General features: G+C 47.4%; 1 protein-coding gene across 4 annotated transcripts in view; it reads left to right on the top strand.

Annotated features, from left to right (window-relative positions):
* The first annotated feature begins 18,074 nt into the window (after nucleotides 1–18,074).
* Nucleotides 18,075–27,922, top strand: part of SIK3 (SIK family kinase 3) — a 35,552-nt gene continuing 25,704 nt past the window's right edge. For all 4 annotated transcript variants that reach the window (XM_010723724.3, XM_010723721.3, XM_010723723.3 and 1 more), the window contains exons 1-3: nucleotides 18,075–18,212; nucleotides 19,963–20,026; nucleotides 25,542–25,703. In XM_010723724.3, the coding sequence (XP_010722026.1) occupies nucleotides 18,171–18,212; nucleotides 19,963–20,026; nucleotides 25,542–25,703 (268 nt within the window). In that variant the 5' untranslated portion in view covers nucleotides 18,075–18,170. The remainder of the gene's footprint in view (nucleotides 18,213–19,962; nucleotides 20,027–25,541; nucleotides 25,704–27,922) is intronic.

Below are 27,922 nucleotides of genomic sequence, written 5' to 3'. Positions count from 1 at the left end.
AACCTGTGTGGCTGCGCCAGCTCTGCTCACCTCTCCCTTCTCCTGGACTCTCCAGCAGTGCTATGCCTGGCAAGCAGGGCTGTTCCTGTGCTCACCGTGCTGCCCGGTGGGGAGGTCGGAGCCTTTCTGCACCCACAGGAAACTCTGTAAGATGTCTTTCATGCAGGGGCAGCAACATAGGTGTTTTTGTTGACATATTTGGAAGTGGTTAGCTTATGCTAATGGATCTGGTTTGTGCTCTACAGGCGAAGCTGAGTGAAACTAGCTGTGTGCATGGGCTGCACTTGCATTCTGCAGCAGTGGGATTGTGTAACTTTGCTTGGGAAAAGGATCCTTCAGTTTTTTAAGGTTGCTGCTGAAACCCGTTTGCCTTGGCTGGAGGCTTGTCATACTTTCAGCCCTTCTCACAGTGAGAGTGACCCGTTGAAAGTGACACTTCTAAACATTGGGCCTCCGAAAGAAAACCAAATGTGTTTGGCTTGGTCGTGGTGGAGAAGTTGTATTTCTGCTCTTAAACTTGGCATCTGCTCACAAGTTGGACACCTGGGAGGGGAAAAATCCAGCATGGAAAGCGATCCTCCTGGAAAGATGACAGCACGCTGTGTGCTGCAGGAGCAGCAATCCTGACCGAAAGCAAGGCTCTGTGTCCGATGCAAGCGAGCACCAGCGAGGCTGCTAAAAGCACATTGGTTCTTTGCGTTTGGGAATATAGCAAAATAAGGTTGGAAAGTAACATTTAAGCACACCGTGGTGTTTTCTGCCTGCACTGCTGCGAGGCTGAACGGTGCTGGGGCTGAATTGAAATAAGCAGAGGGTCTATTTTAGCACGATTATTTGATCTTAGCTGGTTGGGATTTTGATACGTGGTTTTAAATTTACTTGGACGTGTCTAAAGGATCAGAGATTAGTCTGTGTGGCAATACATTTGTTGGGATTTGTGAGGGTGGAAGTTAGAAGGGGAGGACTGGGGGCAGGGAGGAGCAAGGCGCTGCCTCGAAGGCTTCTTCAACAGCCTGCCTGTCTGTCGTGATCTCCTTCTCTTCCCAGGAGGAGAGATTACAGCTGAAAGACAAACTCTGGGTTATCTGGCTTCGAGCACTGAGGCTGGTTTGCTGTTACCAGCCTTGCAGTTGGTAAATAAGCTTTTTTTTTTATTTAATATCTGCATTTGAATAAAAAATAGTGGTCGGCTTTGCAAGATAGTGGCTTTATTTTCTTGCTGGTATAGCTTAAATTGATAGAAATCTCATTTATCTGCTTCTGGTAATGTGTGTCCCCGGAGAGCAAGGTCATCACGAATGATACAAATGAATGAATAGAGGAGATCGGAAATGTGATCTGAAATTCCTGCAGGCTCGCTCATCTTGCACCCTCCGTGTGTCAAGGGAGGCTGTATTTACGTCACTGTGCCTTACATAAGGATCTATAATGTGATAGCTGCTGAGGTTGTGTGGGTCTTAGGAGGCTCTTGTTTAATTGGTTCAGTATGTGCTCAGCAGAGAGCTACACAGCACTTCTGTATGACTTTGCAGCTGCATGGAAAGATTTTGTATTATGGAACCTTTATGCAGCTCTGGATTCCTTTTTTCTTTAATATCATAATTTCTCTGATGTTGCAGCTGTTTCAGACTCCTTGGGCTTTCAGTGCATGCTAAAAATGCAAAACAGTGGAAGAGCTCAGTTAACTTGTAAATTAGCTACCCATGGCCAAGCAGTCAATATTTGGATAAAAGCTTGATATCAAAGGAACGTACTGTTTGGATTGCAGCACTTCTTCCATGCTTTCTTGTATGGCTGCCATAAATCTGCCTTGCTCAGGATCATTAAATTGCTTGTTAAATCATCTTCCTACCTTCTCTGATTGTGCACTTCAGAAGCAATACTGCATTTTGTAATCGCATTAGCCAGAGGTACGTGTCACTGAATAAACAGGAACAAAGCTAGGTGTGAAGTCAAAAGTTTAAGGTCCTGTGCTTGCTTATGAGTGGGGAGGTGTCTTTTTTTTTTTTTCTTTTTAATTTGGCATGTGAGCTAAATCTTTCCAGGTTGGTTACAGTGATGGAAATGTGTGGTGGAAGCGAGTGTCCCATTCAATGCCAGTTACTGTTGTGAGGATGATCAAAGGAGGAGATCTGGGGAAGGGATGCCTCAGAATGATCCAGATTGCTGCTCCAACCAGGCGGTGCTGGCAAGTAGTGTGTGCTTAATTGCTTGCAGGCCGTGTGGCACATGCAGTGCTCGGGTTACCTGAGCAACTGGGTGCTGCTCAGACTCCAATAAGCAATGTGCTGTGCGTGCTTTGCTTTGTGGCTGTGTCCTAATGGCAGCCAGCAAGCACCAGGCAGCGCTGTGCCTGACATTTATGTGGTGGTCTTGTGATGGGCCAGGTTTAGAAAGCAAGCAGCTTGTTTTCCTGGCCGTGCCATTCGATACCCATACAGTGTGAGCTCCTCGCTGAAATCCCCTCGCAGCATACAGTGCGAATGGGACGAGTGCTGAGCTGACCGCTGTGCTTCCAGACCCCCGGATTTGGTGTGCAAAATAAAAGACTGAGTACTTCTGCTGAAGCCCATCGCTGTCCCAGAATCTGTGTGATTGACCTCCAGTCTCCATTTACAACAACACGTGTGCCAAAAAGAATTGGTACGCCCCGACCTCCTGCAGCACCTGCTTTGCTCCGTCCTTTTGAAGGCACCCATAGGGTAACTTCACCTGAGTGGCACTGGAGCAGGGAGCTCTCTGTGTGGGCACAAGTGTGAAAATGCTTTGTGCCAGCTGCTTGGGGAGGGATTGTGTGTTTCTCTTGGATTCTGCAGTGACGTGGGCTATTGAAGTACACTGTGAGAGGGACAAACAGGGCGTGCTCTGTTCGGTGGGTTCTGCCTGCACAAGGCAGAGGGACAGACTGAGATCTTTATGAGAATGAGGCAGTGGTCATGGTGATCTGTTCCATATATAGTGCTTCTCTGTGCTGCCATTTAAGAAAAAAAAATATTTTAAGGAAAATCAAATGCTGACTTGGCAGCCTTTCCTCTAATCTTTGGTAAATGCAGATGTGCATCTTGGAACAATTTACTTCTGGTTGTGTTTAGGGCTACCAGAGTGACTGTTTATTCCCACATATGGAGCATGGTTTCAGAAGGTAATTTAAACAAATGGAGTGCCACTTCCAATTTTTCAGGCTTCCAGCCTGGGAGCCAAAGCTGTTTGCCTGGCTCCAGCTCGCCCACCCTGGCTGTGTCGGCTCCCACGTGGGCTGCCAAGTTTGCAGAGAGCCCTCTGTGGTCCCCCTCCCATTTCCATGTGGAAAAACCCCTTGGCTCTGGATTGAAGCATTGGTGTGTGTGAGGGCAGGCAGAGAAGTGCTGTGCTGCACGGTGAGTGGGGCGAATGCATGGGGAAAGCCCTGTCCTGTGCATGTGCTGCACTAATTGCCCGTGTGTTTCTGGAGCCAGATGTTGTGCAAGCTTCTGACTATGCCTTCCATGTCTTTATCGTGGTTTAAGTTTGTTTTGAAATAGGATTTCAGCTAGGTATTAAGAGTATTAACAAATGCCATCTCACGCGACGGTTTGTTCTGCAGTCAGGTCTGGTGCTTTTGGTCAGCATTGGATGCTGTCATACAGAATATCATTTCCTGGTGGGGTGCATTAGGAAGGCTTAGTTGTTAACAGAAAATATACAGTATCTGTGTCACATGGGAACAGCAAGAGTTTACGGGAAATACGTATACCTCTGCGTTTTGTGACTGTTGGACTCAACAGAGCTCTTAAAAGAAATCATATGAAGGAAACCTGCCTGCACAATTCCTTCGTATTAGACTAAGAATTTGATCATTTACAAATATTTGACTGGGAGAGGTTGGTAGCTTCTCTTCCTACTGCTGAGTTGGAGAGGATGAGAGGTAACCAAATTTCCAGCGTAATGAAATCAGGCAGCCCCGTTCTGCATTTCCTGGTGGGGCTGATGGGGAGAGCCCTGTGAGGAGCAGCAGAGCACAGCGATGCTGGACGGAGCAAAGCAGCTTTGGGAGATGGCTTGGGCATGGTCTGCTTTCTTCTTTGCACACGGAGTGGGCAGGGAGCCTCAAGGAGTGGACACGCAGGAGCTGGGGTCTGAAGCGCTCCTTAAACATCTGCAGCGATTCAGTCCTTCTTTTCTTCTGTACTGTTGCACTGGTCAGCGATTCCCTGAGTCGGAGCTCCCTGCCCATCTGTGCCTTACAGGGACTAAAAGGCTCGAATACCAACAACTCAGCCTTTGGGAAGCTGTGTGCTGCAGGCTTGTTTTTAAGACCCCCAAACGGATCTGTAGGGTTTGTTTTATTTGTTTGGTTTTTGTTTTCTTGCAGTTCTGCAAGCATAAAAGAAGCTTTGTCCTCTGCAGGGCCCAGAATTTCACACGTACAAGGGGAGGCATTGAGCAAATTCCAGGCTGCGGCTTTGCTTCCACGTGCCCCTGCTGCATTTACCTGTATTTAGTGCCTGTCTCTGACTCAGTGTTTACTCTTCAGTATTTAAACATTCCCTAGAAATTAAATCTTTTAAGAACATTATTCTTCACACCAAGTGCTTGCAGAAGCCCAGTTGTGCAATGCCCACGCTCATGTATTGGCTGCTGTCTTACTCCCTCAGAATATGATTTACAGTGGTAAAGCAGCAGCTACAACTACGAGAGTTTTGGTACTACGATTCTGAAGGCTGCTTTCAAAATAGCAGCGTTTCCTGCTCTAAAAATGCTCCGTTATCCCTTGTTTTAATTCCTTTATTTAAAAATGTTGGTTGGTTGTCAGGCCTGTGAGGACTACTTCTGAGAAGGAAAATGAGATTCTGTTGTTGGAAATGGCTTGTGTGCTTCTCTAGTGTTGTAAGGTGGAAGGTGACTCCGTAAGGCGTCCTGTGCAGCTATTGCTGTGAGAGGATCTTCTCTCAAGCTTGCATTGTTATGAAATAAATGTAAATGTTAGGCTAATCGCTGTGTTCCTACAGGAAAAAACCTCCTCGAAGCTTGTAGGGGAAGAGGCTGTGTTCCAAAGGCTACAGGTACTTGGTGCCTTCTGCCATCGCTAGCAGCTGCTAGTGGAAATAACTGCAAAGCTTTCCTTGTCCCCAGCAAGCTATTAGTTTGTCCTTGGCAAGAGTGAGGAAATCTCTCACTTTACTTAAGTATTCCCCCTCTCACTGCTTGGTGGAAATACCGCTGCAGAAAAATGTGTTTATTTAAAGCCAAACTTCATGATGATACGTAAGCTGTCAACCATGCTCTTCCTTTTTGCTGTTAGAAGCTCCCCTGAGCACAGAGGGCTGAAGGCAGCTGTGGGCTCTGTCACCCAACAGAGGGCACGGAGGAGACCCAGGGACGTTGGTTGGCTGCAGGCATCAGCCGAGCTGGGCCCTGGGAGCTGATATCCTGATGTGGGGAATCCTTGCAAGGCTGCTCTGTGATGTGAAAAAGTCGGGCCCAGGTGCTCCTTCGGTCCTTAAAGATCAGCAGTGGGTGATTTGGGTGGGAAGAGGATGGGTGGTCTGGAGGGGCGAGGACTGGCTCGTGGGTGACGGACTGCTTGGCCTTCACAGAGCTGCTTATCCTCAGGGCTCTGTGCCATCTGCAGGGCAGGCACCTTCTCGAGGCTGGTGGAAACTGGCTCAGCGATGACTTAGCACTCAGGATTCAGCAGTTCTGGCTCTTCCCCTGGCTATTGCCAACATTTTTCACATAGAAAAGGGCTGCTCCCAGAAGGAGCATTTATATGGGTGGGAGAAGCCGCCTGAATTAAAGCCACTATTGAATGAGTTGGCTGCTGCTGGGAGCAGATGAGTCCTGTGGCTCGCACAGCGCCTTGCAGGGCGGGGGGTTTTCATCGTAAATGCTGAGGGCAGTGCACGTGTGTACTGAAAACATCATTGTTCTGGGCCTGGCATCTCGGGATGTGCTGATAGAGGGCGGGTTTGATGCTAAGCAGTAAGAAAGTGCGGTTTACATTTTGTGACGGGGCCGCTGCTTATTTGTTCCCATAGAAACTGCCAGCTAATCACAGCAAACTGCATAAAGGCTGCTGCTGGAAATGCAGTCTCTAAAAATTTCTGAATACATCATCTAGATCTGGCATGTGCTCTGCTTCATCCTTCACTTTCCTGTCAAAATCTTGGTCCCTCCCTGCTAAGCGCACTTGTGATCCAGTAACAGCAATGCATTTGGCACCCTTAATCACAGATCCAGCAGTATCACCTTCTGATTGCTATCCTAAACTTGCCGGCTGGGGAGAAGCATTTATTTGCTCATGGGGAACTAGCAAAAGATGGGAGCGCCTTGCAGGGTCTCCTGCCCTGCTCACAGCCCTGTTCTGTGGCCTCCCGGCACACGCTTGGTGCTCTGCTCACAGCAGGCTGTTGATTCATGCTTTCTTCATCAGAAATACTTACCTTCTAATGACCACGTGCAAAACCTTAACTAGCTGATGGTTAACAGCTGCATCGTGACTTGGTTTATTGGGTGTGGTTTCTACGAAACCAGATATATAAGTATTTCTGGTTGTGTAGCAAACTCTATAGGCAGCGACATGGAGATATTTGCGTTTGGTGGACAAAGACATGTGCCAGGGACCAGTCCCTCGCCGTGTCCCTGCTGTGGTCTCGGTGCAGCTGTCTTTTAGCACAGCAGTGAGTTCTGCTCAGCTCCCTGGGAGCAGATCTAGCTGGGGACTGCAAGGAGTGCTCGTAATTCGGTGTTTTGCACCGAATTATGCAGAATATTGCACAAGTTTCTACTGTTTGGCAGTCTTTAAGCTGCAGCGTTATCATGCCATAATTCCCTTTTCTAACTATTGCTCTTAGCTTAGTTTGAATATCCAAGTAGATTCACTTTGTTGTTATGAAGAAGAAAGGAAAAAAAAACCAACCCAGCATTTGCAGGCTTAGTCTGTCACTGTGTGCACGAGGAGAGACAAGGCACCAGTGCTTTGTGTCTCCTACAAATCCACTGCTGCATCCCTTCAGGACAAGCACTGGTATCTGTGCAGAGGCACGTCCTGGTGCTGGGCCAGCTGCTTTTCCCCTGGCAGCTTATGGCACACCGGTGACAGAACATAGAGAACTGCTCAGCCAAACCAGAACCACTCCCGGTGCACGTATGTTGTCTTTCAAAACCAGCTGCTGTGGGGCAGTGCTGGCAGTGAGTATGCTGGGCTGAGGCATGCTGTTGTCCTACTGGTGACCTCTGGACCCAAGTAGAGATGGTAGCAATGTAAGTGCTGCTTAAAAGTACTCACAAGCAAGTGTACAGCATGTTTCTGAGCGTTTCATGCACGCTGTCAACTACATTTCTTTATTTTTTCTGCTTTTGCTTTTTAATAAACCAATTCACTTGCACTCACGTCTGAGTTACCCTTTCAGCTGTGTACCTGAAACGTACCACTTTTCCTTGTTTGCTTTTAAGTCGTCGGAGTTAAAGCAAAACGACAAATCCAGGGTACCTTTCAGTAAACAAGTAAAACCTGCCTGCTCCAATATTATCACAGCTTCCAGCACTCAGAAGTGTAGGCTTTGTGTTAGAATTTGAGACGTTCTACAAGTGTGGGAGGAGGCAGCGTGCCCTGTCCTTCTCCACCTTCCCTCCAACAAGTCTCAGCACTGCAGCAAGGATGGCTTAGCTCCCCAGCGGGTGACCAGTGGCTGCTGCCCGGCATTCTTGATGTGAAGCCTGCTGTGACAGATTTCTTCCTGCATGCGACTACATTTCCAAAACTGTGCTGCTAAGCAACTCTGAGAGCCCAGGGTTGCTCTAATGTAGTGTCAGTGAGTAACAGTCTTGTATGATTTCCTCCAGCTCTGCTGACTGCAGGCAGGAGCATTAGCAATACAAGAAACACGATAATTACAGTGCAGGGGACCTTGGGAGCAGGTCTGGGCTCTGGCTCTGACCCGAGCTGGGTGTGTTGGCTGCAGCAGCTCCACTGTTTGGTTCTGGGCAAAAGTGATACGTTTGTTGCAAAGAGAATCTGTACTCCTGCTTTTGCAAGATGCTCATTCTTCAATGTGATGTGTATTAATAAAATTGGACCCAGCAGCCCCTTTTATTTTTAGCAGTATTGGCTCTTGAGCAGCCACTTCTCATTTTAAAATGGGAATCTCAAAAGCTGTTACAAATCAAATGTCTGAATGGTAGTCAGTCAGTTTCTACTAAAACCACCTGGGATGCTGCAGACAAATGGGAGTTAGGTGTTGGGAAACTCAGTCTTGTTTTTGTTGAATGTTTATGTTGCAGTGCAACCTTGAGGCTGAGCGGCTGGCTGTCTGAGCGCTGCTGTGCTGTCCCAGCATTCAGCACCAGTTGGGATGGGGTGATTCTGGCTGTAATTCCTGCAAGTCATGGAGGGCCTGGCTTTCAGCAGCACACTTTTTGATGTACTCAGAACCTGTCTAATTCTCCTGAGATTGTTCCAGCCTGCTGGATGGTATTGGATGTCGCTGGGGAGGCTTACACACGTCACTGGTACTATAAATGAATTCACTGTAGTCTCCTCCCCGTGCTGCCTCTGCAATTAAAATAGCAGTGGAGAACCTGGTGCGTCAGTGCCCTCCAAAGCAAGCTGCAGTGCTTTTGGTCTCACCTGGTTGCAGCTGGGCACTTCCTAGCAGTGCTGAGCTCCGTCCAGTTTGAGCTGTAGTGCAGCATCGGCATTTCTTAAGGCTGTTAGAAGGTGCAAAATGAAGGAACACCTACTGGACATCTGAGTTTGCTAAAACCTTCACAACAAATGCAGTCTTCTGACTGCACCTCAAGCAGCCTTTGGCTGTAGAGCTGAAGACTGATGCATTTCTGCTGAGCCCTGCTGGTGCCAGGCAGCTCCGCTTCCCAGCATCGGCCTTCCCTCCTGCTCCTGCTGGCTCTGTCTCCAGGCAACCTGCCCTCCTGCAGGATCCCCAGCCCCTGACGTCCCTGCTGCTCTCCCCCTCCCACCTCTCCTCCTCAGCTTTTTCCATTGCTGCTGAGGTGCAGAGCTGAATGTGTGCAACTGCTTTTTGTTTCCCTCCTACGTGCAGTTGATGTGCGCTTCTCTCCCTGTGTGGGAAACACAGCAGATAAAAGATGAGAACATCCTGTGTTGTCATCTGATTTTCCCAGGCCTTTCCTCCCTTCTCCTTGATTTAAGTGAGGTTAGTGCTGTGTCCTGGCTGCCCGTGCTGCACGGACGTGGCCCAGCCTTGCTTATCTGTACTGAGACAGAAGTTTAACTATTTTAATTCCTTTATGGAGGAGTGCTGAAAAAACAGCCTGAATGTAGTGCCCTGAAATAAAAGGGTGACCTCTATGGAGAGGGGACCAAGATGGGCAAGTTTCTTCCTGGAGCTGGGTTCAGTTCTCAGCTTCTCTCCCATGCAGACATCCACATGGGCCTGCCTGGAATTGCTGTGTTGCTGTCTGCTTGCTGCAGCAATAGCACTCAAACACTGTTTGCAGAGCAGCTCGTGCTTACTCACCCAGGATCTGCTTTTTCACCTTGCATTTGACAAGTTAACCAGCTTAGATAGATTGAAATGTACCACCATTAGGTTCTGCGCTAGCTAAACCAAGCTCATTCAAATACTGGTTTTAATTAACAAGTGCAATCTTTGTGCATTAAGTGGTGTGATTGCTTTTAATTTGCATAGAACCCACAGAAGTAGCTCTGCAGATTGTCAGCAGATCACAAGCTGAACCAGGGCAGGATGCATGTCTGAATGCTCCTTCCTCTTGCTCCAGCAAACCCACATCGTACTTGGCTGCCTCAGTAGATCCCACTGTAATTAATGGAGGGCCACTGCTAATGTTATGAGCAAAAGCTGCTTTCCCATTAATCATCTGTCTGATGTATTTTGCACCTGCAGCATGGGTTAGATTTGACCAGATAGTGGCCTAATTTGCAACTTAATCTCTGCGAACTGATTAAAGTGTGCTCAGGTTGGGGAGATCTCAATTTCTACAGTGGAAAGCTGCTCATTAGATGAGCTGTGGTGAGGCAGAAATGAGCTGTTAGGAAGGCAAGGAAGAGCTGGCCTGAGGACAGCAGGGGTGGGCAGAGCACCCTCGTTAGCTCCTGCTAACCTTTGCTGCCTTGGGCTTAGGCTTACTTGGTGTTGGTCCATAGATATCTGCCTTTGTAGCCGGGCTGTGAAGTTCAGCTAAATCATGTTGGCATTCAGGTTTTCAGACCTACCTGCCTATGCAACGTGCTGTAATGATCCTGTGAAACCTGGAAGCTGGCTGGTGCAGTTCTTTCTCTTCCCAAGCCTTGCATCTGCAGTTTGAGATGATGTTTTCTGGTGTGTCTGTGTCGCAAACTGAAGCATTTGCAGCTACGGAACTTCTGACTTGCTAAAGAAGTTTCTTCACGTACTGAAATGGTTCATTCATCTAATTAGCATCTCCAGTTATGTTTTCCTTGTCTCTCCCTGGGATCTTACCATTCGTCGTGCTGCTCCACAGGCCTGGATGCAGTTGCTATCAGCCCGCTCAGCAGGCAGCGAAGGTAACTTGGAGTCTGTTTCCTGCTGTTACCCAAAGTGATGAAGTAATTAAGAACAGCTCTCCAGAACTGCACTGTTGCTGATCTATGATGCAAGGAAACAGTGACAAGTGAAGGAGAATACAATTACTGGAAGCCAGCTCTAGCAAGGCAATCAACCCGGCTTGTTCCTTGCAGAACATTATTTCTAACTTACTGGGACTGCAGGAGTATACCTGTCGTCTCTTATTTTTCAGAACAGGGAGAAAAAGAAAAGTAAGGATTTGCATTTGGGATTAAGTCTCTGTTTGGCACTGAAGTTCATGCTGTGAAGCAGCGCGGTGCAGACGTGCAACTCCTGGATGCATTTGGTAGCTTCTTTTTGAAAAGAGAAGCTGCAGCTGCTGGCGTGAAGTCGGTGATCAGCTGGGCGGGGAGGAGCTGGTGCTTGGGCTGCCAGTGTGGCTAAAGGCTGGGCTCCTGGAGGCTGTTGTGGATGATTTTCCTCTAGCTGCGATAATTCAAACAGCGTGTGTAGGCTGTTGTATGTGCAATGAAATGATGAGGTTTCTGTAATAGGGGTTTGCTGATATACTGGGCTGTGGATGTGAGCGTTGTTTTTTTGCCTCTGTCATTGAAATTCCAGTCCCGTTCCCCTGGGGACGAGGAAAGGTCATAGCAGAGTACAGCATTCACACAAGTGGAGTATTAACACTGCAGCAGACCGAGAGGATTTGGGCATATTGACTTTTCTCCAAACACCATCAGTATATTCTTCACCTTGTGCAAGGTACAAGTCACTGCATTGATTCTGAAGAGGGATGTGGACGAGGTGATAACTTCCTTCCTGAGCAAATGCAGCTTTGCTAGACACATTTTGGTCCACAGTTTCCTGCTTTCAGTCGCTGCCAATGTTTGCATTTATGCCACCTCCAAAAGTCTCCGGTTTTGCTGCAGAATGGCCTAGTTTTATCTGCAGCATCACTTTTGGTTAGGTTCATTCTGATGGTTACTTAATTCTGAGGTGCAGGTACCTCTCGTGCCCACAAGCTTGTCAAGGGAGGTTTTTCTGGTTTGGTGACAAGCATGCTGTTGTCTAGCCGTGTAGGATGCTGAAGTGAGTTGGCTTTGTTCTGACCTCTGCATGTCCTTCTCTAAGCAGTGCTTGGCTCCAGTTTCCCACCTATCACACCTTTTTTTTTTTTTAAACACTTTTTCTGCCCCTTTTTTTGCACTTAATCTGGCCTTCTGCAGCTTATTATTGGTTAGCCCCAAGACCTGTGTGGATGCCAACTTTGCATTGGTTGCACTATGCTGTGGGTGATGGGGACACGTTCATCTGTAGCAGAATACATCTGTGAATGTTCATGGAGGGTTTTCCAGGAGGATTTTGAAGCAGAGGGACCTCTCTGAACAACTCTAGGAACTGTGTTTTTCCTAAACATGCTTTATTATTATTTTTTTTTCCAGTGCAGTCAATTTGTCAGTGCCATCTGTTGGCTCCTGTTACATTGAGGAGATCGATTGCTGACTTATGCTAACACTTACTGGCACTATTATTTTGTAACTGGTTAGATCCATCACATGCTCACAGTCTGAAAGGTGCGTGGTTTTTTCTGCTTTTTAACTTATGCCACTATAGAACAACTGAGCTGAAATAATGAAAGTGGTTTCTTTGTGGAATAGTCAACCAAGCAGGAGACTTTAATCAGTTATAACTAGATAGAAGTTGCTGAGTGGTAAGAAGTGACAGATGTTAGCCCAGGACAGTGTGATTAGCTGTTTCTTTGCTTGGTACCTGAAAGAAGAAGGAATGATCTCTTTTTATGGCTAGTATTTCCTATCTTTTTTTCTTCTGTCTTTGACTTTCTGAGAAGTTTGATGTTCATTCTCAGTGCTTGGTCTCCCCAGCTGGCTCCCAGTGTGTGACTGTTTTGCAGGGCTCTGGTCAAGCACTTCAGTTAGCAGGCTGCTGGGCACAGGCCTTTCTCTTCCCAGTGAGGCCGAGGGAAGATCAGCCAGCTTAGGGAGGGCAGCAGGGCTGGTTGCCATTTCAGTGCCTGTCCTGCAGCCTGCCAGCGTGAGCCCAACCGCAGGCAGTGTGGTTCTTCCCTTCCGTGCATGTGCAGTGCTGGGAGCTGCTCCTCGTGGCTTAACTTCAATGCAAGGTGGAATTCACAGGCAGACCCATTCTGGTACATCCCAAATTCTTTTTGAGTTTGAGATGTAAGAAATACGGAGGTGACACGGAGGCGTTCAGCACCCAGGTGCCTCCTGCTCCATCCTCCCCTGCTAGCAGGGATTTGTTCTCCTTGTTGGCAGGGCAGCAGTGACTCAAGGAAGTATGCATGAACATGAGCCACGTTAGCTGATAAACAGGATGTCTGGATAACTCTGAATTCCTACAAGTGGGTATTATTTTCTGCACCAAGACTTCTGCTCTTGCCCTTGGCACAATCCTTTAGCTCTCTTCCCAGCCCAGGGATTGTGCTGGGTTAATCAGATGATGGGCACTCTGACTGGATCCGTCACCAAGCTTCTGGGCTTCTTGGGCATAATAAAGTCAGCTCAGGGCTCAGGCTGGGAGGCTTTTTCACTTGGAGTTTTGCTAGTTTTCAGATCTCTACAAGACTGGCATGTTTATTTTGTACACATGGCTGCTTTTAAAACCCACTTCCTTACTGCAGTCTCCTATTAAGAGCAGGTTGGCTGGCCCCCACCACTCACACACAGCTTTAGAATCAGGAAAACACGGAGCAGTGTTCAGCTGGAGCACACCAGGCGAGGAGAAGCATGGAGATGCCATGGCCAAACCCTCTGTCCCAAAGGGCACAGCCTCACAGTCATCAGCTCAAAAGCCTGGATTGTTGTTTTTAGGAACTTACCTTTTCTTCCAAGTAACAATTTGTCCCTCAAACTACTGGTGTGTTAGTTGGCTCCGAGAAGGAAGAAAATGAAATGTTTAGAAGTGGAGGGAACATTCTGTTAATTGGTAGCAGCATGCATGCCCCAGAGCTGGCATGTATCCTGCTGCCTGTAAGCTTCATTAACTTTTGATAAAAGAACAGTTAATTTTTCAGACTACTTTTTAAAGAGCGTTTCATTGTTTAAGAAATTAGATTATGGTTTTCTTCCACTTTTAATTGTAGCTTAACTTGTGCTTTATTTAATGATGTTTAGCCTTGCTCTTTCCTCTCTGTATTTTTATGTAGAATTTGCAGGGATGAGGGAGTGCACTTAATCGGGGTTGAGTCTCAGTGCTTCAAGAGATTTTGTCCTTTTGCAGAGCCATAGTGCCACAAATGTCAGCGTTCCCCTTGACTGAAGCAGGAAACCCATCTGCCAGCGCTCGTCCCGTGGCTCTGAGCGGTGAGAGGTGTGCTTGTGGCTGCAGCAGCTGTGGACGCTGTCAGGGCCGTGCCTTCAGCCCTGCATCCCACTGCAGGCTCATCCCCAGCAGCCAGCCTGCCGTGCGTCATTGACACGGATCTGGTTGTTGCTGAAGCTGCCAACGAGGGCGGTGATTGATGGGAATTGTCTTGTGAGTGATGGGAACACTTGTCTGGGTCTTAGCTGGTAGCGGTGACGCCTGGCAGAGGGGAGGGGGTGAAGCAGCACGTGGCTCCTTCAGACACTGCTTGGCACGAGCAATGGGCTGTCCTCCTCTCGAGGTGCATTGCAGCCCTCTGCCAAGCCCAGAGCACTGACCCAGCAGCATTTCTTCCGTCCCAGTGGGACGGTGACCCCACTGAGTGTGCTGTGCTAATGTACGTGGAGGGTGCTGGTGCCTGCTGTGATCCGTCTGCTCCAAAACAGTGCAATGAGAAGACTGGTAAGAAAGCATTAGCAAAAGAATCAGGAATCCTAGAATTACGGAAAGGTCTGGATTGAAAAGGCCCACAGAGCTCAGCCAGTTCCAACCCCCTGCTGTGTGCAGGTCACCAACCAGCAGCCCAGGCTGCCCAGAGCCACATCCAGCCTGGCCTTGAATGCCTGCAGGGATGGGGCATCCACAGCCTCCTTGGGCAACCTGTTCCAGTGCCTCACCACCTCTGGGTGAAGAACTTCCTCCTAATATCCAACCTAAACCTCCCCTGTCTCAGTTTAAAACCATTCCCCCTTGTCCTGTCACCATCCACCCTCGTAAACAGCCATTCCCCTCCTGTTTATGTGCTCCCTTCAAGTACTGGAAGGGATCCCAAGCAGTGTTTTATGGAGAAAATAGTTACACACCTGCTTGGGCACTGTTATTATGCAGCTCCTAAGAAGTGCCTGTGTTGGTAAGGGAGCAGGACCCGTGGCCCTGATTCCAGGGCTGGATAACCTGCGGGTCGGTCGGAGCGTGGGCAGGTGTCTGCATCCAGGTGAAGGACTGAACCTCATCCTTTGTGCATTGCTGACCTTTAGATGGACTCATCTTGGGATTTCCACAAAAAGGAGGGCTCACGTCAGCCAAGTCGTCTTTCAAGGGAGGGAGGATAATAGCCAGCTGGGAAATGCAGGGGAAGAGAAACCAACTCGGACTGTTTGGTTTTGTTTAACCACTCGTTCACTCCGGAAAAAAGGCATCCAAGCATCTGACACAAACTCCTCACAGTTCCTCCACCACCCCCAGCCCTGGCTCTCCCTGCGCGGTCCCTCTGCAAGGAGCACCGAGGGGATTTCCTACTTCCACCCGCGCCTGGTGAGGAAGCCTTGAATTTCCTGAAACTGGAGCACGAGGTGCTTTCCCCAGGCTTTTTCAGGAGACTTTTACCTTTTATGTTATCTCTGTCGCTGGAGGCATTTAAATTCAATGGATACGTTTGGAAGAAAATCCTTCAGAAGTGCCCGGCCTCTCCTCTTCCTCACTTCAGAGGACAGACTCAGGTTTACTCAAGGGCTTCCCGTTTGATGGGGAAGTAGCAGGTCTTTAAGATGGCAGTGCTTCGTGTACCTCCTTACACAGGGGTGTGTGATGGCAGCGCTCTGCCCTGCGCTATCAGAGAGGAGCAAAGGAATTCTATTCTGCTCCACTTGGGCTCGCTGTCGAAGTTATATCCCTTCACATGCTCTGCCTACCTTGAACTTGGCCAGAAGTGTCAGCTCAACTCAGATAATTAAGCCGGGAAATGAGATTTCCTTTGAGCAAATATACAGCTGTGAAATAAGTAAGGAGCTTAGGAGTGCTCCAGACCTGTGGATTCTCATTTAAATATTTGTGCCTGGAAATGACTCATGTCTCTGGGTAGACATCTTGCCTTCTCTCTTGCAGGAAGCTTCTCACCGTTTTTTTTTTTAAACATCATTGGTTAAGCTGTACAAAAGCTTGTTCAGAAGAAGCAAGTCCTTGGGGAGAGGCACGCGAGCATTCCCAAACCTCTTCTGACTCTGAAGTTTTCCAGTCGACTCCTGAGCACCGTCCTTGAAGCCTGGCGGTGTGGACCTCCAGCAGCACAGCTCACAGCTGCACACTGCTGCATGTCTGCTGGGCCTTGGAGGATGCTGCCAGCCCGGGACGCGGCAGCAACTTGTCACCCTGTTAATCACCACCCATTAGTGCCTGGCAGCGGCATGCAGGGGCTGCTTGTGCTGCTTCACCTTGGGCCTCGGCTCAGCCCTGCTGCTGCCAGCTACTCCTGATGCCGAGTGCCAGCCCTGGCTGCTTTACAGCTTCTGTTCTTGCTGTAGTAAGCACGCTCGGTGACTTGGACGTCTGGAATGATTCCTCTGCTCTGAGTTAAGTGTTTCAAGTGAAAAAAACAAAACACCCAGCTTGTTGTACATAGTGCCTCTTCAAGGTTTTGCTCACGTGCTATTCTTCTGGCACGGATTTTTTCATCAAATACATAGCTTAATTTTCATTTGCTTCAGATCATTCCTTTAAGGATCCTCAAGATAGTATTGTTCCCCCCTTCCCTCCACCCAATAGTGCCATGCCTCTGGGAGCATCCTTTGGCATCATTCTTGGGGTTTGGCACCAGAGGAAGAATACCACCAGAACCCAGACCAACTTGCTGCTGGCCATGTCTGCTTTCCTCACTGGGGCTGGCAGGGAGCTCTGCAGAGTGCTCCTAAGCCCCACGGAGCTCCCATGCTCAATCTGCAGCTGCAGGGCCCTGTGCTTGGCCCCGTGCACTCAGGCTTCCCCTGCTGCCAGCACCTGTGCTGGGTGTGAAGGTCAGGGCTGTTAGTTTGGAGCTTGGATGCGCTCCAGTCACACGTGGTGCAGTTTCTGCAGGCTGATTTGGTGTCAAGTCCTGCCTTCCACCAGCAATATCTTGTTTGAGGGAGAAAATGGGACTTCTGTATGCTTTTAATCATGACAGACTTCAAAGGTAATTGATTTTTCAAGATAACCATAGAGTCGTTTGAGTTGGAAGGGACCTATGAAGGCCACCTAGTCCACCTCCCCTGCAATGAGTAGAGACATCTTCAGCTAGATCAGCTTGCTGTATGCATTGCTAAGGACTGGACTGCAGAAGAAGTGGTGATTTCAGGAGTACTGCTTGAATTTACTGCGCTGAGGAGTGCCAAACCCCAGCCTGCTGGGGTGGTGATGACACAATTTCTGTGGCAGACGGTGTACAGGTGGTGGTCCTGTTGAGGAGGGCCAGTAGCCCGAACCGTTCTCTTTTAAAATTCTCCTCCTTTATGCAGTGCCTTTGAAAAAAGTCTCATCCTTGGGGCAGGTGTCTGGTTGCAAGGCAAATAATGCTTTCTTGGTATCTCAGTGTCTCGTTTCTATAGGTGTTGTTTCTGTGCTGTCACAACTGCGAGTTGGTTGGCCGCCTTCACTCCCTGCAGCACGAATGTTGTGCTGTGTGCTACTGCCTGCAGGACCAGGACATGGTGGTGGTGCCTGCTGGTGGAATAAAGGCAGAAAGAGCCTGCAGCTGGCCTCTTGCAAAGCACTTGTCCCCATCACTAGTGAATGCTGGAGCCTGCTGCAAGCTTGCATTTACATAACCGGGCTTCGAGCTCCTGTGTCACGTCTTTCCAATTGTGCATCATCAGCACTTGTGCCCGCAGTGCTGCTTTCAGTGCCCTTCCCCTGATCTTTATGTGATTCTGCAGTCTTCTTGGACAAAAGTCCTGCAAATCACACGCCAGGAAAGCAACCAGAACTTGTGTAGAAGTGGCTCTTTTCTCAGGGAAAGTGCTGTCTCTAAGCAGAACAACTTGCTGGTGGATGTTAATTCAACACACAAATCTTGAGCTGAACTAACAGAATGTAGCTGCTGTCTTGCACTGAGGTTTGTTGGTAGCTGAAGTTTGGTTTGCAAGCAGCAGTGCAACTGTAGTGTTTGCAGCTCACGGGTGTGCAAGACTTGTTAGCAGCCTGGCATCCCCTCACTGCTAATGTGTGTCCACTCCACTACAGTAAGCAAGCCACGGTGTGGGCAGCACCAGAGCCCAGTGCCCTGCTGCCTTTCACTTTCCTTCACCTCCTTCAGTTCAGAGCCCCTGGAGCTTACTGCAGGTCAGGCTGTGCAGAGCTCCAGGCTCTCTGAGGCACGGACTACAAAGTGTTTAGCACGGCGTAGTCTTACGTGCAGTATTTATTTTAAATGTTCTTCCACATACACGATTGGGTAAATAACCTCTTTTTTAACTTTTCCCCTTCTGCTAGGTTGCTATAAAGATAATTGATAAGACACAGCTGGATGAAGAGAATCTGAAGAAGATATTTAGAGAAGTTCAGATCATGAAGATGCTCTGCCATCCACATATCATCAGGTTATATCAGGTAGGAACACTGCAGTGAGTTTTCCCTCCCTCTTCACTACAGCTTTACAGTGTACAGTAGTGTGTTCTATAGGTTTGTCCCTCTCTTTCTCCTAGGTGAAGTACTGGGAAAGTCTTTATGTTTTCAAGGTCTCAGAGTACTTCAGTGAGAAGGGGACAGGCAAAAAGTGTGGCTAACCCTTCTCTTTTCTGGGGGATCACACTTCCTCTGGGGCTGGCCCTTTGCCACAACTTTATGTTTATTGTCTGCTTTTCAGCTTCCCAGTTGAAGCCGGATGTGGGCTACCCTTCTCAGCTGAAGGGAGAGAGTAATTCTCATCCTTTAGCAGGACTGAGAGCATGTTGCTCTCCTCTGTGCACAGTTCCCCGGGGATTTGTGGACTTGCTGATCTGTTCTGTGCTTTCTTGGAAGGTGATCAATAGCAATGGCACACCTGCTTTTGTCTGATGTTTGCAGACTTTTTGCTTCTTTGGCATTTTTACTCTGCAAACAGAATTGCCAGAGACAAAACCCACGTGTGCTGCTTTTTACGCACGTATTCAGCATGGTCAAACAGAACAGCAGGGAAGTTCCAGCAGGCCAGAAGTGAGAAGAGTGATGGGAGCAAGAAAGTAAGAGACCAGCACCTTGGTGAAATGCTCAGTGCTATTCTGGAAACTGATGGATTGCTGAAATATTCCCTCTCTGACTCTTTTTGATTCAAGGCCTCACACAATTATTTGCAACGAAAGAGTGTTTGAGAGCTCTGTACAAATTCTCTTCTGTTGCATGCAATCTGATTTCTGGAAGCTGTAGGAAAATGGCTCCTTATCAGTCCTCTCCCAGAGCTGAGTGCTGCCTGCCAGGCTCGTGCAGGACCACCTGCCATCTGCTCACAGCCACAGCCTGAATTGGAAAGGAAGGGAGCTTCCATCCCAGCTCTGGCTGGGAAGTCAGCTCCTCTTTGGGGAAGCACACACGTTGTCCAGGGCCCTTTATCTTGGGAGAGTATTACAGTGCAAGAGACTAATTAAGTTGAGTAACCTGCTGTTTGTGGCTTCTCTTCACTGATGGCAAGCAGTGGAATGTGGAAACTTGAAATTCTGGGGAAATAGTCAGGGCTTATTTCCTTCTGTAATGGGAGGCTCATGTTTGCGTTTTAAGGGAGAAGTAAAATCCTCAATAATGGTTATGCCATTTCTTAGAATCAAACCCTTGTCCATTCAAGTCTACTTCTGATCTGTGCCGGTGGATGTGAGCAATTATTTGGACTCCAAAGAGTTAAAACTGAGTAGAAGTGAGGGAGGTTAATGTTTAGCTACTCTTGCCAAATAGCCAAAATTGAGACGCCTGCAGCAAACACTGCAGAATTATGACACTTTAAGATACTTAGGGAACGGCTCTTTGTAGATTGATTATTTCAGGCTTTTTTTTTTTGCCCCGGAATCCTAAATAAAAGTTACTAAAACCTGGATTTGGGAGTTCAGAGCCTTTCATTGTTTTTTATCAGGAATCTGAGTTTAAAACCATGTTTTGTTGAAAGTGTAACACCTAGAAGGTAAAAAAGGAGAAAGGGACTATAATATTAATAGTCATAAAAGATTTTGTTTCTCTGGAAACAAAAATATGCAATATTAAAAAAAAAAGGAAAGACAAAAACCACCCAATGTTTTCTGGACATGTGTTATACAAGGAATGCAAATTTTCTATCGTGTTTCTTTTTGCATGAAGCAGTCTCCTTTATCTGTGGCTTTTTTGTCCTTATGTCCAGGTTATGGAGACAGAGAGGATGATTTATCTAGTGACAGAGTATGCTAGCGGAGGGGAAATATTTGGTAAGTACATTTATTGCATACTTTAATCAGATAATGCACTCATTTAACTACAGTAAACTGAAAATAGCTGCCATGCTCTCTTGTTTCAGTTGAGAGATGCCCTTCAGCCTGAGAACTTTCCATTGACAAAAGGGGTAAAAAAAAATAAATGATGCCAACTTAATGGAAAAATATCTTCCATAGCCTCTGCTTCTGCTTTGGGTTTTGTTGACAGGTGGTGCTGCTCCTCTTTTATTCTGTCTTTAGATTAAATACGTTGTAGCAGTAACTGGTTGCATAGGATGCTGAGGGCTTTGCTTCCCAGCAGATCACCTGGAACTTGTTGACTGGAGGTCAAAAGCTGGCATGTGTTAGTAGCATCCAAAAACAAATAGGCTCCTGCAGTTCTGTAGTATTTCATTCTCAAATGCATGCATACATATATATAAAAGATACTGAATGTTATCTTAGCATATATTTGCTACTTTCATTTTAAACTCCATTACCTGCTAACAAGGTTTTGGCTGAGATTTCTTGACCACAGAAGCCATTCTGTGATGAACCTCTTGGTGAGACAAGAGAACCTCCCAAATTATTAAAAACAGGGCAACTTTAGCTGGGAAGTGCAGATTTCTAGTGAATATGGTCTCCTAACTGTTCTTCAGTACCATTGTTAGATGGTTGCCATCCTTTCTTCTCAACACGGTCCACATCCTTCACCTTCTTCCTCCTTTGGAAGGTGACAGCTGAGGGAAGAGGTGAGTCGTGGCTGGTGTTTGCAGAGCACGGATGGTGTGGTGAAACCTTGCCTTCACCCAGCCGAGTCTCCCAGTTGTTTACTCAAACATTAATCATGGTGCTGGACGCTCAGCAGTTCTGAGGGCTTGTGAAACTCATCTGATGTTGTGCAGCAAGCCATAATTGCAGCACAATCATCTGAATGTGTATCAGACGCTGCCAGTGGTTATGAGACTTCACTTGTATGTGGATCATTGCAGGAAAGTATGAATTCCTTCTGACTTTTTCTCCCTCTTCTGTTGAATTTGGCAGAGACAATTCATCCTTTTTTAAAATCCAGAACTATGTGCAAGCTCATATGCAAACTTGGAATGAATTCTCCTGGTTACAGAAATAGCCTTCTGCATGAGTTGAAGTGAAAAATCTAATTGCTTTCTGAAACATTTTATGCTGTAGTAAATTCAGCTCATTAGAATGGCTAATTCCCATTTTACTGCCCAGCATTTTGTCCTCATTCAGAGCTGGGAGCACACAGCCCAGGCGCTGCCAGTGACGCAGTAGCTGTAGTGTTTTTCCAACCCATGGCTGTGAGGCTGTGCTGGGCTTTTTGCATTTCCAGGTCCTGCATGAGGCCCAGCACCCTGAAGCATTAGAGCAGAGAGAGGAAAACCAAAGTCTCAGGTTTCTGTAATCAGAGTTTCCTGAGTAGCCATTACGATTTTGCTCTAAGAGAGGAAGCAATTTACTGGGAGGAAGCAGCAGCCCATTTTGGAAATGATGCCTTGCAGTCTTTAGCATCTCTAGCACTGAAGAATCACATCCTCATGTTGCCCAGGGAGCATCTCCCTGCAGCGTGGGCTGCCAAGGTCAGTGGGTAGGTGGGTCTGGTGAGGCACTGAGCAGCCTGAAGAGCCCTCGAGCTCAGCTCTCACTGCATGGCCAACAAACCAGAACAGCATCAGCTCACATCCTCACAGATTATGGCAGCGTGTGCTCCGGTGTCAAGGGTACGTGGGAGAAAAATGCCTGTTTTCATTGGATTATCTACCACCTCCTGGGCATGGGATGTGTCCCCTGAATTGAACACGTGTGTTCTTTGTCCTTCGTCTCATTCTTCTCTCTTAATGTCTGTGAGATGGCCTTGATTTTCTGTGCATTGAACGCTCAACGTAAAGCTGAGTGCCTCGTATAGTCTGAGTTAGATCATTACAGCACTGTGAGCTTCAGGTTCATTTGAAGCTAATCTAAGTTGTTTCCCTGTGATGCTTTATAAGACCACTGAAGGCTTAAACTGGGCCTTACAGCTGCAGATATTCCACAGGCAGTAACACAGGGTGGAACTTTCAGCTGAACAAGTGGCAGTTTTGTCCCAGTGGCTGCTGTGTGAGCACAGCACTCAGTGCTGGATGCTTGCCTCTCTTGTCCCTTGTCATTCTGAGCTCTGCAGGCTCTCCCCAGCTAGCACCTGAGAGCTTTACAGCTCCTTTATCTGAATTTCCAGTAAAAGGGCTGTGGCAGGGCTGATAACTCCTCTAGCAGCCACACCGTGCCGTAAGTGTCCTTGATTCATCTGTTACTGGAAGCATTCTGATAATTCACTATGTTTGCACCTCACTGTGTGGGGACTGAGGAGAAGACTTGCTCCTGCTTTCACCATGGACTTAAGCAGCAACATCTAAAACTGTCATTTCTGTCACTGTGTGTGATTTGTGTGCTGCTGGATTGATGGTTTGACATTATGAACAAATGAACGTCACCATTTAAACATAGGATGCTCTTTGTCCTGGTCTCTCATGTGTCTTTTTTTTTTTTTTTCCGAGGTCAAATAGAACAGTCTGTCTGATTTTTGCTGCTTAGCATGAACGCTGTAAGTCATCCCTGGTCTCCACTGCCCAGCACAGGGCTGAGGTTGGTGGGAGTGGGCACTGCCCTGGGGAGCAGCGGGTGCTGGGGATGCACTGCCTACAGGTGAGCCCTGGCCTTGCTGCTCAGCCAGGCTGCTGCTGAGACCATAAGGTCTCCAAGTCACAAGCTTTGTTTTCTCTACCATAGGCTTTCACTTTTTTTTTTTGTTTTGTTTTGTTTCCTAATGCAGAGACTAGCATTGGGTACTTCATAGAAAAACTGCTTTGTTTTTTAAAGCTGTGAAATCAAATCACGTGTTGCTTCCTCTATGGAAAACACTCAGAGGATCAACTCCGTGCACCTTTCCAGCTCCAGGAGGACTCGGTGACAGAAGCATTTGGTGCATAGGAGCCAGCAGCTCCTGGCTGTGGTGTGCCTGAGGTCAGCACTCGGCTGAGCCCGCGGCCACCGCTGCACCCTCTTTGCAGGAGGGGTTTGTGCAGACTAAGCTTGCAATGGTTAATTTTGGCATACAGTTGCCCTTGGTGGTATGCAGAGTATTCTGTAGCTTCATTGTTCCTCTCCTTCCTCTGGAGCTTGTGCAGAAATGTCAGCGTGCTTTGAATGCTGCGCCTACGTGCGAAGCTCAGGGACAGACCCATGCTGCGGGTTTCTTCTTTAAATGTGGAATTTCATGTCTAACCTAAAAGGACTTTTTTGCAGCCTAAGCAGCACTGATAATGGGGAAGCAGTTTTCAGACCAAGTGGAGACCAGAGACCAGAGAGCTGGCAGGGAGCGTGTAGCACCTGATGGCAGCAGGGCTGAGCCCGGGGCAGCGCCCAGAACCAGGATCTGCCCAGACCCTCCGAGCTCACTGTGCAGGAACCCATTGGCTCTGCTGGTTCCGTGCTGAAATAGGAACAGTTTCCCTCTCCTGGATGTGAAGTGCAACTCCAGCTGTGTACTTCTATACATCATGATTGTTTTCAGTTTGTCTGAGCCTGTGCTGGGCAAAAATACTCATCAGAGAGCCTTGTAGAAGCGCTCCTGCTGCAGTGGCTGGGTTTGATTTCTTGCCTGTAGGAGAACGTCTTTGAATGATTTCAGAAATGTTGAGAGATTGGAACTTTGCACTTGGTTTTAAGAGCGTTTACTGCATCAGCAGGCTGTGTTCCCAGACTCGAGAGGATTACAAATGTGAATGACCTTGACTTGTTTAGGGCTGAGCTATCTATTAATCAGCAGTAATGCCAGAGTTGGAGCAGTCCCTGTCTTAACTGTGCTTGTCACTGTCATTGCTCTTCTGGGCACACAGAGTGTGACCGTGCAGAGGACTTGGTGGAATACAGTGGGACTGTATGAGAGCAAATGATGCTATCTAGCAGGGTGTTAAGGGGCCACACTGGCATTGATGGTGGACTCCTTTCCTCAACCCTGATTCACATTTGCTCGTGGAATAAGTTTATCCAATGAGTAAAATGAATCTGACAGGTTTTGGAAAGCCAGCTTCACTCTGTTGCACAACAGCAGTACAAGCACAGAGAAGTAGGCTGCTCTTCAGTCAGAAGCAGGCAGAACTGCTTTCATGTGTCTCAGTAATTAGTATTTACTGCAAGTCAATTATGTCACAGGTATTTTAATTAATGGGTGGCTGGGAAGAATACAACCACCTGATGAGAAACCTTCAGAAGTGATTTATTTGTATGATTTTCAAGAACAAATATCCCTGTGGAGCCCTCCAGTTTGAGCAGAGTTTATGGGGTGAAATGAAATCCCTTGAGCCTGGTTTTGGCTGAGAGGTGTTGGGGTCAGCCTAAGCAGAGGGGCCTCTTGAAATGGGTGAGGAGAGAGGCTGGGCATTCGTTCCTTATGTCCTGCCCTCACTTTGCTCTTGGAGCATCATTACAGTGGGCTGCTGGCCGTGGCCTGGTTTTGGGACATTGTGTGAATCTTCCTGCTTGCCTTTTTTTTGCTGCTTTTGAGAGAGACAGGGCACAAGTGGTGCAAGAAGTATCTGTGTCCCCAGCAATCCCTTTTTGAGCCGCCTGCCCATCCAGGTTCCTTCCTGCATGCCACGTGGCGTTTGGGCACAGACAGAACCAAGGGAAGGCCCTTTGTGGAGCTGCCTTCAACTCCTTAATTGCCAATTTCTTTTCCTGGCAGAGCTGTGTTCCTGTTCTGTGATGCTCAGGAGCATGCTTTTGTCTCTCCTTTCTCTGCCACGTTTTACTGCCCATCTCCGCCCTGTTTGCCCTGACTTACAGGGCAGAACGATTAGTGGCTTCTGTAAGCCTGGTGCTTTCCAGCTGTAAGCGGATTGATTTAAGGCTTGTTGCTGTTGGACACCTGTCTTTGTGATCTCTTAGGTCAACTGGAGCCTTCTTCTGTCCATGTTTGCAATAATAGCTTCCAAAGGAAGCCTGTCTGGCCACAGACACTGCCTTCGGGTGGTAGATTTTTCAGTGACATTCTTGAGAGTATTTACATTTTCTTAGTAGAGGTAAGCTCCATTTTCATAATAAAGTGTGTTCAATATTCCAAATATATTTTTACACCAGATATCCAGAGATTGAGAATTTCTGTGCGTATTTTGAAGCGTGGGGGACAATTTTCTTCATTGCATCCCAGAAGGTGCTCCTGAAACAACTTTGGTCCTGGGCTGTAGCACTTGCAGTGGGTGCTTGTGCGTATCAGCATTGAGGCTGGGCCTTGGCCAAGGCTACCTTGTGGAGTGCTGCGTCTCCCAGCAGCAGGATCCTGGGCAGATGTTCAAAGTGCTGGAGTGGGGCAGGCCTGAACTGCGGAGAAAGCAAAGGAAAAGAGTGAAAAAGTTGTATTTTTATTTTGGTGTAGAAGCAGATTTTAAGACCTTAGGCTTCTCACAAAGCAAACCTGTGGTTTCCCAGCTCCCTGTGTCAGTAAGTGCTCTGTTCTCTGCTTTGTCCATCACAGATCACTTGGTGGCCCACGGGCGCATGGCGGAGAAGGAAGCTCGGAGGAAGTTCAAGCAAATCGTGGCTGCTGTCAACTTCTGTCACTGCCGTAACATAGTTCACAGAGATCTCAAAGCAGAAAATCTTCTTCTGGATGCTAACCTTAACATCAAAATAGCAGGTGAGCTAAGACTACGGTGTGGGAGGAAAGCAGCTGCTTTCAGAAGTTAATAAATGTAGGCATTGGCTGCTTCCAGGTATTCAGAAAGAAGGAAATGCAGTGCAGCTAAAGGAAGCTTTGGATTTCTCTGTGGCCTGCTGCCCAGAGCTGGAACTGGCAGGTTATAGCCAGCAGATTTATATCTCCCTTCAAGAACTGCAAAATGATTTTTTTTTTAAAGCAGGTTTGGCTTCGTAGGCAAATATGCACCTGTAGATACTGCAGTGTTTCAATACACCAGGTAATGGCCAAGACAAATAAAGAAACTGACCTTGTTTTGAGAGCTGTTGCCAGGTTAGGATTTCTTCAAAGCAGGTCAAGCCAGGTGAGAGAGAAAGAATGGAAAAGTAAGTATAACAAAATTAGTGGTACAGAAGCCTAAGGGGAAAAAGCAATCTTGGAATAATTTCACTGTCTTGCCAGGGTAGGAAAATAGCCCTGGTGACTTGGGTATTTTGTTCATTTCAGGAGGAGAAGCTGAAGCTGAAAACCAGGCCCCTTCAGTCTGCCCCCAGTGTTTTGCTGGTGTTTGGAGGTTTCTTTTTTAGATTGTCTTCGATTTAGGCTAGGTATTAGGAAGAAATTCTTTACTATGAGGGCGGTGAGGCAGTGCACAGGTTGCCCAGCAAGGTTGTGAATCCCCCCTCCTCGGAGGCACTGAAAGCCAGGCTGGATGGGGCTGTGAGCAGCCTGGTCTGGAGGGAGGTGTCCCTGCCTATAGCAGGGGGCTGGAACTGGATGATCTTAAAGGCCCCTTCCATCCCAAAACATTCTGTGATTCTTTTGCTAACAGCTGTTCTTTCAGAGAGCTACATCTCGGGCAGCTTGTGGGCTGGCCTAGCACGCCTGCTGGTCTGCTCCTCTCTCCATGAGAATGCGCCCTGGCTGCTAAGCTCTGTGATGTACTAACTAGACCTGACTTCATTTAGCTTTGTGGGATTATGTAGTAACTGCTTGAAACAAGAGGATTTAGTAGTGCCCTGGTCATCTCATTTCATGGGTTTTCGCTCTGGAAGAGCCAATACTTGTGTTTAATTCTACTAGAGACTAACACACAGCAGAGTGTTTTTGGAAAGCACTTTGTTACCCCCGCCCTGTCTTAATAGGTTTCCTCTGAGAGCTTGTCAGCTTTTACAAGGACTTGTAACATGAATTAAAAAAACAAAAGTGCCTAAGACTGTAACTTACTACAAAAGTTTTGGGTATGGCAGAAAGTCTGCTCAGGGACTGTGTGTAAGCAGCGCAGTATCTGCTGCGTGCAAACAGATGCACTCATGATCTGAGGCCATCGTGTGTCCAAGGGGTAAAATCTCATCTGTGTGTATGGGAGGAAGGGTTCCCTGCAAACCAGGGAGGTAAAAAACAACTTGAAAACTAAGCCTGGAAGAAACTGGAGTGCAGCTGCATTTTGTAAAGGAACGGCCACGTGAGCACACGAGTTCAGTGAGTGCCTGAAAATCATGGAGGCTTTTTATCTGGGGAAGGTGGAAACTATTTTCTTTCCAAATCTCTGCTCCCAGAATGGTCTCCAGAAGGTATTTCCCACCCTGGTAGTGGCAGTGTTTTTCTTGGCAAGAAGATGGAGCAGATTTGAATAGTAGCTTGGAAAAGCTGATTTATGGTATAGGATTTTCCGAGTATTAAGTTTTGTCCCTATAACTCATCAATTGCAGCTTGACACCAGAGCTTCCATTGTTTCAAGAGCAAAAAAAAGAAAAAAAGAAGCGATAGCAACTGATTGCTTTCACTGTCGACCTTCCAGAATAAATACTGCAGACATGTACAGAACCTTGTTTTGCAGGGTGGAGGATCAGCGAAGCTTTTACTGCCAAGCCTGTTAATGCTGTCAAACCCTGGCCTCTTCAATAACACACTTAATATATCTGTAGCTTCAAAAAGCTGAACCAGTGTGCCTGACGGGTGCTCTGTTTGGCAAACTGCTCGCATTTTTCAGACCCTTCAGGTTGCCATGCAGATTACCTAGCACAACACTATTGGTCTTTCTTACCTGCGCTTGCAGCTTTGCATGACTTTTACTCAGTGTTAGTTAAGGAACTGACACTTGTAATAAAGAAGCAGGCTCATGCTGCTGTTTCTACTTGGTGGTAACTAGAAGCATGTGTTTTTTTGGTTGGTTTTTTTTTTGATTGATTGTAACTGTACAGCTTTTCCATAAACAG

Source organism: Meleagris gallopavo, chromosome 26 (assembly GCF_000146605.3).
Source record: "Meleagris gallopavo isolate NT-WF06-2002-E0010 breed Aviagen turkey brand Nicholas breeding stock chromosome 26, Turkey_5.1, whole genome shotgun sequence".
NCBI lineage: Eukaryota > Metazoa > Chordata > Aves > Galliformes > Phasianidae > Meleagris > Meleagris gallopavo.
The sequence above is the reverse complement of the archived record's forward strand: the minus strand, read 5'-3'. Positions and strand labels throughout refer to the sequence as shown.